The sequence below is a fragment of the Panthera leo genome, chromosome B2 (genome assembly GCF_018350215.1).
Source record: "Panthera leo isolate Ple1 chromosome B2, P.leo_Ple1_pat1.1, whole genome shotgun sequence".
NCBI classification, from domain to species: Eukaryota; Metazoa; Chordata; class Mammalia; order Carnivora; family Felidae; genus Panthera; species Panthera leo.
The window spans coordinates 30,561,980-30,577,727 of NC_056683.1; the positions used below are offsets into that span (position 1 = coordinate 30,561,980).

General features: G+C 47.9%; 2 protein-coding genes across 2 annotated transcripts in view; one reads left to right on the forward strand and one right to left on the reverse strand.

The window, feature by feature from the left end:
* Positions 1-1,422: 1,422 nt before the first annotated feature.
* On the reverse strand, positions 1,423-4,466 carry ZBTB12 (zinc finger and BTB domain containing 12). The gene is made up of 2 exons (XM_042938324.1): positions 4,112-4,466; positions 1,423-3,600 (listed from the first exon to the last, which is right to left on the reverse strand). The coding sequence occupies exon 2, from the start codon at positions 3,578-3,580 to the stop codon at positions 2,201-2,203; it is 1,380 nt and encodes a 459-aa protein (XP_042794258.1). The 5' UTR covers positions 3,581-3,600; positions 4,112-4,466; the 3' UTR covers positions 1,423-2,200.
* A 285-nt stretch (positions 4,467-4,751) lies between these two features.
* C2 (complement C2) overlaps positions 4,752-15,748 on the forward strand; it is a 42,422-nt gene continuing 31,425 nt past the window's right edge. The window contains exon 1 of the mRNA XM_042938321.1: positions 4,752-4,836. The gene's annotated coding sequence lies outside the window, so the exon portion shown is untranslated. The remainder of the gene's footprint in view (positions 4,837-15,748) is intronic.

Sequence of the window (15,748 nt, forward strand, 5' to 3'; positions counted from 1 at the left end):
GGGGGCTGAGCCGGCGCGCGGCCGCCCCGGGTCACGTGGGCGGGGGAGGGAGGACTAGGAGGAGCCTTAAAGGAGCCACTACGCGCCTTCTGGCCATTTTCCCCGAGAGCAGCCTCGGAAATGGCAGTGGCTGTCCTAAGCTGGGACTGCAGGGGAGAATTCCTGCCATTCCTGGTGTCAGCTCAGCGGGGAGCCGAAGGTGAGGCACGCCTGGGTCCAGGTGTGGCTTCTCCATCCCCCGCCTGGTTTTAGGTAACGAAAGGAATGTCTGACCCTCCCAGCTCTCGGCTGCGGCTGTCTTTCCAATCTGGCCCGCGTATGCTTCTCCCGCCTCTGGGTGCTTTCTAGTTTGTGGGTCACCAGATAGAAGGGTCGGGCTCGGTTTTGGCCTTGCTTCCCTAACGAGCAAGGAGGGGGCAGTGGGGACGCGCGGACACCTTTACTCTCAACTGCTTCATGTCTCCTGGAGCAGCGTCCCCTTTTGAAAACCGGGGGCTAAACGTCTCTTCTGTTTATGCCATACATGTTACTCCACCAGGTGCACTAGCGATCTGGGTAAGACCCTAGAGGCCTGAGAGCCGTTACTGCCTGGTGATACTACTGAGTAACTTCTTTTTTGCCAAACACCTTATATACATAGGCACTGCGTGGGTCACAGCCCAGCTAACAGTATGAATGATGTTACACCAATATATAACCTTGGTAGCATTATTTAGGCTACCATCCCTTTACGTATTACATTCTGGTCAAAGCCTGGAAAAAAAACCTGTGTGATTTCACACGCAGTATTTGATAGAAGCAGGTGGTTGGGGTATTGAGCACCTGAGGCCAATTCAAGGCCTTCTGGGAACTGTAGTTCTCTTTGCTTAAGAACTATTCCAGAGCTTTGTGGGAATTGTAGTCTTCCCCATACCCTAACCTGAACTGTTTTTTGTTTTATTTTATTTAGCTTTCCCGAGGACATGAACCCTTCCTCAGATCATAAATGTCCAAACATTGGCTCCTGCTTAAAGTTTTGGCGGACACAATGATCACACATATAGCTCTTCCATAGCGCAGATACGAAACTCTTCCAATAGAGGGGGAGATAGTGTGTTATCACCACTGCTAATTATGAAACATAAGTGTGGGATATCTGCCAGGTGCTGAGGTTGTAGAATTTGGAGGGTCCCCAGCCAGAGAAGCCCACTTGCACAATCCCCTTCTCTCCTCAAGTCTCCTTCACGCATGAGGCCTACAGGAGTTGTGCGGAGTGTAGAGCAAATGGCATGAGAGAGAAGCTGTCTAGGGTGGGATAGTCATACACATGCAGTTGCCAGACAGAGTATAAAGAAAAAATAAAGTGTTTTTTTTTATTATTTTTTATTTTGTGGAAAACAAAAGCAGAAAAACTAAAACCCCAAACTCCAGAAAAAATCCTAAAAAATACGTTTTGTTTTCTTAAAAAATACTGTATAAGTCTCTACTCCTCTCCCTCCCTCCCCAAACAGACCTCCATGTATCCTTTCATCTAAGTGCCCTACCCCCCACCCCCACCACTGTTCATCCTTCTTGCTATTGTCCCCCACTTCATATCTACCCAGGACCCTTATCCCCATGTTCTCTTACCTGGCACCTGACATGGTTCTCCCTAGTTTTGGTGAGTCTTTACCCATAATCCCATTCCCCCAGCATGCAAGAACTGTCTCCCTACTTCCTTTTCTGGAATTCAATAATCCTTTCCCCCTACCACTCCCTCTCCCAAGGATCTATTCTATGCAGGAGTACATAAACTGCCTCCTGCCAAATTCCCTCCCAATTCCCACCCCCCCACCCCCCATCTCAAGATATATCAGAACCTCTCCCTGGGCAGCCTTAACCAGGAATAAAGCATTTTTGTCTTTTTTTTTTTTCCTCATTCCATAAGACCCTTTCCCTCCCTCCACATATCCATGCATGTCTAAGAGAAGAAAATCTTTCTCTGGGAGCCCATATTCTCTTGGTCTTCTCAAAGAACCCTCTCCCTCTCCATTCTTTTTTTCTGAAAAGGCAGGGGTCCTCTCTCCAAGGACTCTTCAGCCCCTCCCTCAGGATATATCCGCTCAGGTTCCCCACCGTACCTGCCTGTTCCCGACCCTCCCACCCCCCTACCTATTCTCCTGGGCCAGGGAGCTCCCTTCAGCCCAGGGACCCCCGCCTCCTGGCCCCCGAGCCTGCCCCACTAGCGGATGAGGACGTTGATCTCTGCCACACTGGCCTCCAACACGTTCTCTGCCGTTGTCTTGCCATGCTGCTCCTTGAGGTGCCGCCTAATGGCAGGCTTGTGAGCGAAGCGCACGTCGCAGTAGGAGCAGCGATAGGGCCTCGCTCCAGAGTGTAGGTTGAGGTGGTCGTGCAGCGTGGACTTCTGTGTGAAGCACTTGCCGCAGATGCCACACGAGTGCGACTTGACGCCGCGGTGCACGTTCATGTGGCGGTTGAGGTTGCTGCTGTGGTTGAACTGCTTGCCGCAGCGTGGGCACATGAAGATGAAGTGCTGCGCCCGCATGTGGAAGACCAGCTTCTCCACGCCCTGGAACACTTCCGGGCACTTGGTGCACTTGATGTTCTTTAGGGGGTTTCCACTGGAAAAGCCCCCGGGCAGGGGTCCCCGGCTGCTCCCTGCCCCCAGGCTGCCCCCCGCCCCCCGGGCAGCCATGGCCACCGCTGCTGCCTCCACCAGGCCCGAGGTGGCCCCCACGCTGGCTCTGCCTCCAGGGATCAACAGCAAACCCTCCCCTTCTGCGTCCTCGGACAGGCTATAGCAGGCTTTCACTACACCCTGTGGTGGGGCCACAGTGCTGGGGGGCACGCTGCTCTGGGCCAGCTCCCCAAGGTGGCTGCCCACCGAGCCTCCGATGCTCAAGCCTCCTCCCAAACCTCCGGGAGGTTTGAGCCGGTGTGCCACCTCCAAGGCCGACTCCACTTTGACGATGCAGATGTCAGACACGTCCTCGTCCTCGTCCTCATCTTCTTCCTCAGCCTTCAGCTCCAGATCCTCATCCAGAGGGAACTCCAGTTTCACAGGCCGTAGGAGTGGAGGGGGCAAAGGGGGTGGGGGTGGGGGCTTGGGGGCTGGCTTTGGGGTCCTAGCAGGAGGGAGCAGGGATTTGGTGGCACTGACACTGCTCACAAGGCTGGCATCGCTGACCCCATCCTCTTTGAGGCCTATTTTGGGCTCAATGAACTGGCTGAGGGCGTTCCTGCATTTCTCCACCACGTGCTCCATCTGCAGGTAAGAGGCAGCCGTCAGGTAGTTGACGATGTCCCTGACGGCGAATTCCAGAGCGCCCGTGTAGCAGGACAGGAGCAGGTCGGCCACGATGCGTGCACTGTGCATCAGTGAGACCTGCAGCTCAGAACTGGGGTTCAGTAGGAACTGGTCCCGCAGGAAAGGCGAGCAGGCGGCCAGGATGACCTTGTGGCCACGAAACTTGAGGCTGTCGGCCACAATGGTCACGTCGCAAAACCGCTCCTCTGCGCGGAGCTGGTTCATGTTCCGCAGGGTAGCGGCCTCGTGGCCCGGCAGCTGGAAGCGCAGGACTTCCACCCCAGAGGCCATTGTGGCGGGGGTGGGCAACCCTGGTTGGGAAGGAAACCGGTCAGAGACAAAGGTCTCTGGTTCGCCTAAGCCAAGGCTCCAGGCCCCTCGCTCCCATTCTTGCCCAGCATCCCAGTTTCAGCTCTCCCAGTCTTCAGGCCCCTTCCTCAGTTTCCCCAGTCCCTGGGGAAGCGCTCTCCCTCCGAGAGAACGGAGGCGTGGTTCCCGGGGGCGGGGCAGCGGCGTCCACACCCCCCCCCCTCGCCGGACCGCCCGCGAGGATGGGGCGAGCCCGCGCGCCCAAGGGGAAGGCTGGAGAAACCTGGAGCAGAGGCCTGGGGCTCTGGGCTCCGGGGTGGCCCGGGCTGCAGCCTTTTCTCACCCCGCCCCCTTTCCCCGCTGCTTCATTCCTCCGCCCCCCCTTTGCACGTTTGCACGCGCCTTTCACGTCCTCCCCCCGCCGCCTGCACGCTTCGTGCACGCCCCCCCCACGTTCAGAGCTCCGTGGCACGCCCCCCCAGCCCCACGACCCTGAGTGCACGCGCCTCTCACCTGGCCCGGTTCCGCGCGCTGTTTTTTCCCCCCCTATCTCCCCCACCCCCCCAGGGTCGGCAGCGCCCCCAAACACGGGCAGAGCCTGGGCAGCGCGCAGGCGCGGGGGTGCACGAGGCGCGCGCGCGGGGCCAGCTCCGCGTGGGCGTAAGGAGGGAGGGGCGGGGGCGGCTCGTGCAGTGTGTTCCAGGCCCCGCGCGCCTCGGCGTCGGCGAGAACTCGGGGAGGAGGAAGAGGGGAGGGAATTAAAGGAGCAGGATTCGCCCCTTCCAGACCCCCCTTTCTTCACCAGCCCCCCCCCACGCGGTTAAAGGGCCGGATGGCCTGGCCTCCCCTTTGGCCGGTATTATTTGTCCGCCAGAGCGGAAATACGTTCCACACCCCCCTTTCTCGCTCCCCCTCCTCTGTGCCTCCGGGCCCCGCGGCACGTCTGCGCGTGCGTGCCAAGAGCCGCGCGGAGGCCCGCTTGCTCGGGCCCGCCCCCCGTTCCCGGCTGCCTGGGGCGCCGTCCGCTCTGCGCCCCGCAGAGCGCGCCCCCGCCCGCGCTCCCCGCCAGCCCAGCTCCAGCAGACAGTGCTGCCACCTGCTCCCTGTGGTAGCGCCGCTCTGGCCCAGCTGTGCCGAGCAGGACAGGGTTGCAACCGCAGCCCTTCCCGGGAACCCAGACCGCCCCGCGGCTATGAGAGCCGTTGGTCGCTGTTGCCCACGCGTGCATCCTCTGTTTGGTATGTTCATAGTTTCTCCAGCCACACTTCAAGACTTTTTCCAACTCTTCTGAAGTTAGTGACCACCCTAGCCCTCCTGGCCCAAAAGATTATTTAACTTCTTACTGAAACAATGCAGTGTCCTCAACTTTCCTCCGTCTCACAGTCGTGTAACATCACACCCATCCGACCTTCCCCTCCATTCTCAGAATTGATCCCACTTCTTGCCAAGGCAAACGTCCTCCACTTTTATGTACTGTCTATGACCTCGCCTATTTCACCCCTACTGTGTAATTAGCTCAAGTATTAATTTTTCTAATTATGCGATTATTTATGTCAGTGTGATTTTACCGTCTTTAATCTTTCCAACTGCAGCCGTCCTTCCAATCCCTTCCCTGCTCCTCCAAGGGACTGGCAAGGTTAGAGCTCCACCGCCTTAAACAAAACCTCCCATCAACTCTGCACCTCTTTCTTCTCTTTCTGTGTCACTCGCAAACTAACCTGCAGTCTCCACAGATTTACCAACAGCATTTATTAGCACCTCAAGGACTTCCCCCCTCTTTCTTGCACACTCACTTCCCTACCCATTGAAGTCCAGGTGAAAAAGCCTCTGCTTCCCACTGATTGGATTGGTTTATTACATACTCCAGGAGACTAGAGCATTCTTCTTAGCATCAATTCTGATGAAACTGCCTGTTATATAATGGGTTCGACCTCTGGCTTCCTTCATTAGATCATAAACTTCTTGATTGCAGGAATTATGTCATGGGTTATATTTTGCAAATAAAAGGTATGCAATAAATGACTGACTGCTGAAGTCATTCCTCTTCAGTTCAGCCAGCATCCACCCATAAAAAGTTTGTTCCTGACTTAAACTGAATTCCTGAACTCAAAGAGATACCCTTGAGTGGGAGAGTGGGGGCAGTGTTTAGGTCGTGCTTGACTCTGCCTTTCCCTTTTAAATTCTCTGCCTTTTATGTCTGCACTCAGTTCTCTTTATTCTAAAATGCCCTCTTTGTAGAACTCTCCTTTGTAGTCAGGCCATATGAATCTGAGAAAGAACTTTGGCTTTTGTGTCAGACACACCTAGGCTCAAAGCTATATTCCACTCCTTTTTTTTTTTTTTTTTTTTTAAGTTTATTTATTGAGAGAGAGAGAGAGAGAGGGAGGGAGGGAGAATCCCAAGCAGGCTCCACGCTGTCAGTGCAGAGCCTGATGCAGGGCTCAATCCCATGACCCTGGGATCATGACCTGAGCTAAGATCAAGAGTCACATGTTCAACCAACTGAGCCATCCAGGCGCCCCGAGGTATGTGTATTTTTTGTGTACATCTGGGGAAAGTGGTCTAGGACTAGCTAGCTCATGGCTTACAGCACCATTCTTGGTTACTGATGGAGGCAAACAGTGGTCTAGATAATCCCAAACAGGAAGAGTTACACATTTCTCTGAGACATTCCAAGTAGCTTTGGCAGTGGATGTACTTTTGCATTCTACGTAGCCTAGACTGGAATAATTTATATTCCTTGAGCTACCAGCAGGAAAGGAGGAGGGAAGTTAGTCTGGACTTTTAATCCATAGGCTTGTACAACTTTTCCTGTATAACAATAAAACCTCCAACTTCTTTTTCTTTCTTTGACCCACACTCAGCTCTTGCCCTCGCTGTAGGAACCCTGAGTCCTGCTCGGCTGCTACCTACCTCTCCTGTTGTCTGAGCTACTTCCAGGCCTGTGGTACCTGCCTCAGGCCTGCTGGTGTCCATGCAAATGACCTAATACATACCCCAATTAAAAAACAAAAATGGTCCAGTGTATTTTATGTTTTCTTAGAATTACTTGCATGGTTCAGAATTCAAAAAGTGTATTTATTGAACAAGAGAGGGAATCAATACAAAATGGGGATTCTTTGCTTGATTATCAAGATAATACATTTGACGGGCACCTGGGTGGCTCAGTCGGTTAAGCAGCCAACTTTGGCTCAGGTCACATTCTCGCGGTCCGTGAGTTCGAGCCCCGCATCGGGCTCTGTGCTGACTGCTCAGAGCCTGGAGCCTGTTTCAGATTCTGTGTCTCCCTCTCTCTGACCCTCCCCCATTCATGCTCTGTCTCTCTCTGTCTCAAAAATAAATAAACGTTAAAAAAAATTTTTTTTAATTAAAAAAATAAATAAATAAAAAAAGATAATACATTTGATATTCTTTTGGGAGAGCATTTTTACCTTGGTGGGGAATAAGGGCTCAGAGCACATGATCAAAAATCTTTCTATCACCTTGGGAATCTTGGCCAGCGAAACGGTTCAAGTAATAGCTCAACAAAAAGTAGAAACCCACCTTGACAAGATTAGAGGACAAGACATTTGGCTGCAACAGATTCCTACTGAAGTCCCAGGAACAAAATGGGATTGGTATTCTGGTCTGTTTTTCTGGATTCCTTAAGGAATTCGATCAATACTCTGGGCATTAACCCAAGCGGGATTATCTATCTTGGCTATTCTTTTAATGATTTATCTACTCATAAATGTGGCATGAGATGCTGCTCAAGGCAGCAAAAGCAGAAACTAATTAATGGTTGTCCAAAGCTTTGAAGTTAGGCCAGGCACCAGAGTACTTACGGTTAGGAGCAAAACACTTTTTTATTAAATTTTTAAATGTTTATTTATTTTTGAGAGACAGAGAGAGACAGCATGAGCAGGGGAGGGGCAGAGAGAGAGGAAGACATAGAATCTGAAGCAGGTTCTAGGCTGTGAGCTGTCAGCACAGAGCCTGACGTGGGGCTCAAAATCATGAACCTCGAGATCATGACCTGAGCCGAAGTCGGATGCTTAACCAACTAAGCCATTCAGATGCCCCAGGAGCAAAACACTTTCATTCCCTATGATCCTGACCTCCACCCCTCCTCAGCAGGAAGTAGCTAGAGCAGTCATTGTCCCTATCCCTCAAAGCTCCCTGAATTTAGACATAGCTGCCTCTGACCAGTCACAGAGCCCTTGGTTACTATTAAAGAAACCTGTAAACTTGCCTTAGGAAGTAACATCATGTTGCCTCCTGAGAAGTCTGTGGGGTGCTGTTCTGCCTGAGATGTCAAACATAACATGCCACATGTACAAGAAAAGAAATAATAATAGTTTGCAGCTTAGGAATAGTCATGGGATGTACAACTTCTGCCTTTGTACTCTAGAGATGATATCACTGAGCACAATCTGCTGAGAAGGTCTTGCAGTTCCAGGCCCCTAAAGAGGAACAGCCAAGCCCCTGCAGCAGAGCGACCACCTCACTGCACTCACACCAAAACCTGACAAGGAGATGCCGAGAGGGAGAAGATGGTCAAGAAAGGAAATATTACAGTCGATCAATCGGCATGATCCAAGACCCTAAGACCCTTACCCTGAACTTTCACCCTTTAAGAACCCCTGCTTGTAAGCCAACGGGGAATTTAGGACGTTAAGCACTAGCTCCCCATTCTCCTGGGTGGCACCACACCAATAAATAGCCGATTTTTCTTCCTTCCAAAAACAAAGCCAAAAACCAAACAAAACCAACCCAAGCCAACCCCCCCAACAAAATGACCAACCAACTAAACAAATAAAACATCCCAAAGACCACAAATTCAAAAAGTGTAAAAGGGTACAGACTGCCCCACTCCCCACGAGGCCTCTGGGCATCTCGGGCATCTCCCCCTTTCTGTTACGTCCCCTCCTTCCCTTTGTCACGTGCAGCACTCAGCTGCTCTGACTTTAGCGGCACCCTTCAGTTAGGTTCTGGGGGGGGGGATGCTTTATGTACCTGGAAGAGCCCCTTCCTCCACCACGCCCACCATGCCCTTCCTACCTACCCACTCTCCTGAGTCTCCTACCCCTCTCCTGATCAATCTCTTTCTCTCAGCAGACTGGAGTGCTCTCCTTCACACCCCAAACATCCCTTTCTTCATTCATCCTTATTCCCCTTTCCTTAATGTCAGAGCCTGTTGAAAGCCCTCCCTTCCCTCCTATATCCCACTCTTAATCTTGCCTTCTGTTTCTTGCCCTCCTGGGCTTTATACTTGCCCCTTTACTTTAAACCCAGACAAGTCTTTGCTGCCTTAAGAGAAAAAAATCTTTTTTATTTTTTTTTATTTTTTTTTAAACGTTTATTTATTTTTGAGACAGAGAGAGACAGAGCATGAACGGGGGAGGGTCAGAGAGAGAGGGAGACACAGAATCAGAAGCAGGCTCCAGGCTCTGAGCCATCAGCCCAGAGCCCGACGCGGGGCTCGAACTCACGGACCGTGAGATCGTGACCTGAGCTGAAGTCGGACGCTCAACCGACTGAGCCACCCAGGCGCCCCTAGAGAAAAAAATCTTTCTTCAGCTTGATCCCTCTCTTGGCTGCCACCACACTCCACACCCCAGCGCAGCCAGCATTGTGATTGTTTACTCTCCTTGACTCGCTTCATGCTCATCCTCTCTCCTAAGAACCTGTATTGTGAAGACATTATACACATTGAAGAGCGTATAAAATGAGCACATATAGGGGCGCCTGGGTGGCTCAGTCGATTGAGCATCCGACTTCGGCTCAGGTCATGATCTCGCGTTCTGTGAGTTCGAGCCTCGCGTCGGGCTCTGTGCTGACAGCTCAGAGCCTGGAGCCTGTTTCAGATTCTGTGTCTCCCTCTCTCTGCCCCTCCCCTGTTCATGCTCTGTCTCTCCCTGTCTCAAAAATAAATAAAACGTTAAAAAAATTAAAATAAATAAAATGAGCACATATAAAGACAAATGAAACAAAATATTTGGGTATCTGACCGTAGCTTAAGAAATAAATTCCCAGGGGGCACCTGGGTGGGTCAGTTGGTTAAGCGTTCGACTCCTGATTTTGGCTCAGGTCATGATCTCCAGGTTCATAGGTTCCAGCCTGGAGTCTGGCTCTGCGCTGGTGATGCAGAGCCTGCTTGGGATTCTCTCTCTCTCTCTCTCTCTCTCTCTCTCTCTCTCTCTCGGTCTCTTTCTCTCCCCCCTTCCCTGCTCTTGTTCTCTCTCTCTCTCTCTCAAAACAAACAAACAAACAAACAAACAAACAAAAAGAAATTCCCAGGACCTTAGATGTCTCTTGGGCTCCACACTGACTGCATCCCTCTCCCTTCCTGCAGGGTGACCGCTACCCTGAATTTCTCAAATATAGATCCATTTCTTGTCTTGAAATTTCCTTTATCTGTGCACGTTGTAGGTGTTCCTCAATAGCATGCTGTTTAGCTTTGTGTGTTAGATCTTCACATAGATGGAATCGTAGTTTATGTGTTTTTTAACTCGTTCTGACTTTGTTGAGTTGTAATCTTCTTTCTATTGGGTGCTTACACCTAGTTAATCCTTTGTCCTGTTGATGAGCATTTGTGTTATTTAAATTGGTGGTTATTACTACAATGTTGCTGTGAGCCCTCTTTTAGTCTTTTCTGGGTATGACATGTAGGCTTCTCCAGGGCAGCAGGCTTCAAACTAGGAACGTGTATCCCTGTACTGTAAGAGGACTGTCCAGGGGGTAGGTGGACCTGGATAGATGTAAGGGAACCCTTCTCAGATCGGACTCTCCCAAAAGGCATAGGGGTGCTGATGGACCTGAAGAGGCCCCTGTGAAGGAGAAACACGTGTCCCCATCCCCTTGCCCAACTCTCCCTTACCACAGAAACTAGGCCCCAGGGGGAATCAGGAGGGTGAAAACACCAGGGCACCAAAAGGGACAATTCCAAAATCTATGTTGGTTCTGAGAAAGTGAGTGACCTAGTGACATCATTCTACAAGTCAGCTACTTTCTCTGTATTTCAACAAAGTTACGTGTATTTATTATTTTATCCTTTTTATTATTGAGGTGAAATCTACATAACATGCAACTAACCATTTTGAGGTGAAAAATTCAATGGCATTTAGTACATTCACAGTGTTGTACAACCCCAACTTCTATCCACTTTTGTCTCATTCCAAAACATTTTTATCACCCCAAAAGAAACCTTGTACCCATTAAACAGTTGCTTCCCTCCTTCCTCCAGCTTCCAGAAACTACCAATATGTGTTCTGTTTCTGTGGAATGATCTATTCTGGATATTTTGTATAAATGGAATCCTACAGTATGTGGTCCTATGTCTGGCTTCTCTCACATGCATAATACCTTTTTTTTTTTTTTTGTATAATTTTGTTTTTTAAAAGTTTATTTATTTATTTTGAGAGAGAGAGAGCGAGAGAGAGAGCACGTGAGCTGGGAATGGGAAGAGAGAAAGTGAGAGAGAAAATCCCAAGGAGATTCCACACTGTTAGTGCAGAGCCTGATGTGGGGCTTGAACTCATGAACCATGAGATCATGACCTGAGCTAAAATCAAGAGTCAGACGCTTAACGAACTGAGGCACCCAGGCGCCCCTGGCATAATACCTTTTGAGGTTCATCCATGTTGTAGCATGTATCAGTACTTCATTCCTTTTTTTTTTTTTTAATGTTTATTTATTTTTGAGACAGACAGAGCACGAGCAGGGGAGGGGCAGAGAGAGAGGGAGACACAGAACCAGAAGCAGGCTTCAGGCTCCGAGCTGTCAGCATAGAGCCCGATGCGGGGCTTGAACTCACAAACCGTGAGATCATGACCTGAGCCGAAGTTGGATGCTTAACCAACTGAGCCACTCAGGCACCCCAGTACTTCATTCCTTTTTACGGCTGACTGATACTCCAGTATATGTATAGACCACAATTTGTTCATTCCTCTGTTGATGGACGTTTGGGCTGTTTCCACCTTTTGGTGATCGTGGATAGTGCTGTTATGCACGTGTATTTGTTGAGTGCCTGTTTTTAATTTTTTGGGGTATGTACCTAGGAGTTGAATTTCTGGGTAATATGGTAGTTCTATGTATAGCTTTTGAGGAACCATCAAACAGTTTTCCACAGCTGTTGAATCATTTTATATTCCCACCAGCACATTGTATGGCGGTTCCATTCTCTCCACATCCTAGGTGTCACTTCCTAGTGGGTGAAGTGGTATCTCATTGTGGTTTTGATTTGCATTTCCCTAATGACTAACGATATTGAGTATCTTTTCATGTGGTTGTTGGTGCCACTTGTATATCTTCTCTGGGAAATATCTGTTCAAGTCCTTTGACCATTTTTAAATTGAGTTGTTTGCCTTTTTGTTGTGGAGTTGTAAGGGTTCTTTATATATTCTGCATACTAGATCCTTACAGGATATATGATTTACAAATATTTTCTCCCATTCTGTAGGTTGTCTTTTTTACTTTCTTGATAAAATGTCTTCAGATTGGGGCACCTGGCTGGCTCATTCGGTAGAGTGTGCGACTCTTTAGGCTGTATGTTGGGTGTAGAGCTTACTAAAAAAAAAGCCTTTAGATGCACACACATATATATTTTTTAACGTTTATTTATTTTTGAGACAGAGAGAGACAGAGCATGAATAGGGGAGGGGCAGAGAGAGAGGGAGACACAGAATCTGAAACAGGCTGCAGGTTCTAAGCGGTCAGCACAGAGCCCGACGCGGGGCTCGAACTCACGGACCGTGAGATCATGACCTGAGCCGAAGTCGGACGCTTAACCGACCAAGCCACCCAGGCGCCCCGAAGATGCCCACATATTTTTAATTTGGATGAAGCCCAATTTATCTGTTTTTTCTTTTGTTGCTTGTGCTTTTGGTGTCCATATCTAAGAAACCATCACGAAGGGGCACCTGGCTGGCTCAGTTGGAAGAGCGTGCCACTCTTTTTTTAATTTATTTTTGAGAGGGAGAGAGACACGTAAACGGGGGAAGGGCAGAGGGAGAGGAGGACACAGAATCCAAAGCAGGCTCCAGGCTCTGAGCTATCAGTATAGAGCCTGATGCTGGGCTCAAACTCACAAACCACGAGATCATTACCTGAGTCGAAGTCAAATGCTCAACCAACTGAGCCACCCAGGTGCCCCAGGAGCAGGCCACTCTTGATCTCAGGGTTGTGAGTTTGAGGCCCACATTGGGTATAGAGATTGATGAGGGAAACAAAGACAAGAGAAATGTAAGATAAATTAAATCTCCTTACAGTGTAGCCCACTGATAGACACCTGGAACACGCAGAGTGTGACCTTGCTCAAGGAGCTCATGGCTGCCTTACTTCCTTGATGTTTTTGTTTCATTAAACACTAAAAGTAACCTTATCTTCACAGTAGCTAGCCCCTTAAGGTCCTGAAAGCCTTTCTTTCAAATTCCTTAGAGACTTACTCTATCCGTCACCCCCACTAACTGAAAAGTGTATGTCAGTCACTCCTCACAGCTCCAGTGCAACTCTTTCTATCCCCGGGTCCTGTCCTCATGCTTTAATAAAATCATCTTTTTGCACCAAAGACGTCTCAAGAATTCTTTCTTGGCCATTTGCTCAAGAACCCCATCAGAGATTACTAAAAAAATAGATAAACTTAAAAAAAAATCACCAAATCAAAGGTCATGAAAATTTAGGTTTTCTTCTATCGGTTTTACGGCTTAAGCTTTTATGTATTTATGTTGTTGATCCACTTTGAATTAATTTTTGTATCCAATGTGAGGTAGGGGTTTAACTTCATTCTTTTGCATGGGAATATCCAGTTTTTCCAGCACCATTTGTTGAAGAGACCAGCTGATTTTTTATTATAAGTCACCATGTTTTGGTACATAACTTCGTGTGATTTCAAAGAACTTCAAAGAACTTAGTGAGATTGCTATGACAAAACTCTTTCCATTTCCATCTGCATATGAAATAAAATGTTCAGTTCTTACGTCTACAAAAATTATTAAACTAGGAATATAATTCATGCTGAATCCTGCCTAATTCTAGCAAATAAGTAATGTTGACCCATAAATACATGAATTAATTAAAAAGAAGGTGTCCCAACCATCTTAGACTTTCACTTCTTTTTAAAAAATATTACATATTATTAACTTATTTTTTTTTTAACATTTATGTATGTACGTATGTGAGCTCTACACCCAACATGGGGCTTGAACTCAACACCCTGAGATCCAGAGTTGCACACTTTACTGATTGAGCCAGCCAGGCACTCCTAGGATTGCACTTCTTTTTTTTTTTTTAATTACAAAAATTGTTTTAATGTTTATTTATTTATTTTGAGGGGGAGGGGAAAGGCAGAGGGAGACAGATAGAGAGAATCCCAAGCAGCTCTGAGCTATCAGTGCAGGGTCCCATGTGGGGCTCCATCCCATGAATTGTGAGATTTTGACTTGAGCCAAAATCAAGAGTTGGATGCTCAACCCACTGAGCCACCTAGACACCCCTAGAATTGGACTTAAAAAAAATTTTTTTTAAATCTTTATTTATTTTTGAGAGAGAGACAGAGTGTGAGCAGGGGAGGACCAGAAAGAGAGGCAGACACAGAATCTGAAGCAGGCTTCAGGCCCCAAGCTGTCACACACAGCCCGATGTGGGCTCGAACTCACGAACCGTGAGATCATGACCTGAGCTGAAGTCAGACACTCAACTGACTGAGCCACCCAGGTGCCCCTAGAATTGTACTTCTAATCTAATATCGTTTTATTTTATTTTTAAAAAATATTTATTTACTGTTGAGAGTGAGAGAAACAGAGCGTGAGTGGGGGAAGGGCACAGAGAGAGGGAGACACAGAATCCAAAGCAGGCTCCAGGCTCCAGGCTCCGATCTGTCAGCAGAGAGTCCAATGCGGGGCTTGAACTCATAAACTGTGAGATCGTGACCTCAGCTGAAGTCCAATGCTTAACCGACTGAGCCACCCAGGTACCCCTATTTTTTATGCTTAATTTGTATATATTCATGTTGTTTTGACAAATTAATTATTAATGATAATCATAATAATTAATCCAGAAGAAAAAGTTTAAAATTTAGAGCTGTAAGGCCACAAGAAATTTTAAAAATTCAATTAAAAAAATGTTTATGTATTTATTTTGAGTAAATAAAATAGGTGCCAGGCAGGCACCCCTAAAAATTCAGTTTTAATCTACATACATATTTTTGTTGCAGAGAATAGAATACTTTCAGGCATAAGGTACATTTTTTAAGCTAATGTTTTGAGGGGCACGTGGATGACTTAGTTAAGTGTCTGACTCTTCATTTAGGGTCAGGTCATGATCCCAGGGTTGTGAGATTGAGCCTGGTGTCAGGCTCCACGCTGAGCATGGATTCTGCTTAAGATTCTCTCTCTCTCTAAAATTAAAAAAAATTAAGACAGAGGCTTCTATCTTATTTATATTAAACAAAGATAATGTTTTGATAGGTTGAAATAGAAACGTGAATTCAGAAGCAATGGAACAATGTGAAATTTCTGACTGTTAAATAAGAGAGTGGTCATGTGCTTTTTTTTCTCCTTTTTAAAATATTTATTTTTGAGAGAGAAAGAGCGAGTGGGGAGGGGTAGAGAGAATGGGGGACAGAGGATCTGAAGCAGGCTCTGTGCTGACAGCAGAGAGCCCAGAGATGGGCTCAAACTCAAGAATTGTGAGATCATGACCTGAGCTGAAGTCCGATGCTTAACCCACTGAGCCACCCAGGTGCCCCAATAACATTTTTTTTAAAGGTCAATGTTCACAACACACTGGACATTGCACCTTTTTGCAACTATTTAAACATTTGAGGAAAATTTTAGATAATAGCATAAAAATGTGCAAGGGGTCATGCATAGTTTGCAAACTTTTTTAAACACAAGCAAAAAAGCTTGAAGATGAAGTGTTTCTCACACTCACAATTCACTGTGCACATGAATCATCTGGAGATTTGTTCAAATGCAGATTCTGAGTCAGTAGGTCTAGATGGCACCTGAGATTCTGCATTTCTACAAGCTTCTGGTGATGCCAATGCTGCCAGTGGATCACACTTTGAGTAGCAAGAATCAATACACAGTAGGCCCCCACTTAGCCATGGGGAGACACATTCCAAGACCTTCAGTGGGTGCCTGACACTGTGAAGGTACTGAACCCCACATA

What these genes read in the sequence shown, in the direction of transcription:
- ZBTB12 (XM_042938324.1), bottom strand. Translation starts at nt 3,580, where the DNA reads ATGGCCTCTGGGGTGGAAGTCCTGCGCTTCCAGCTGCCGGGCCACGAG.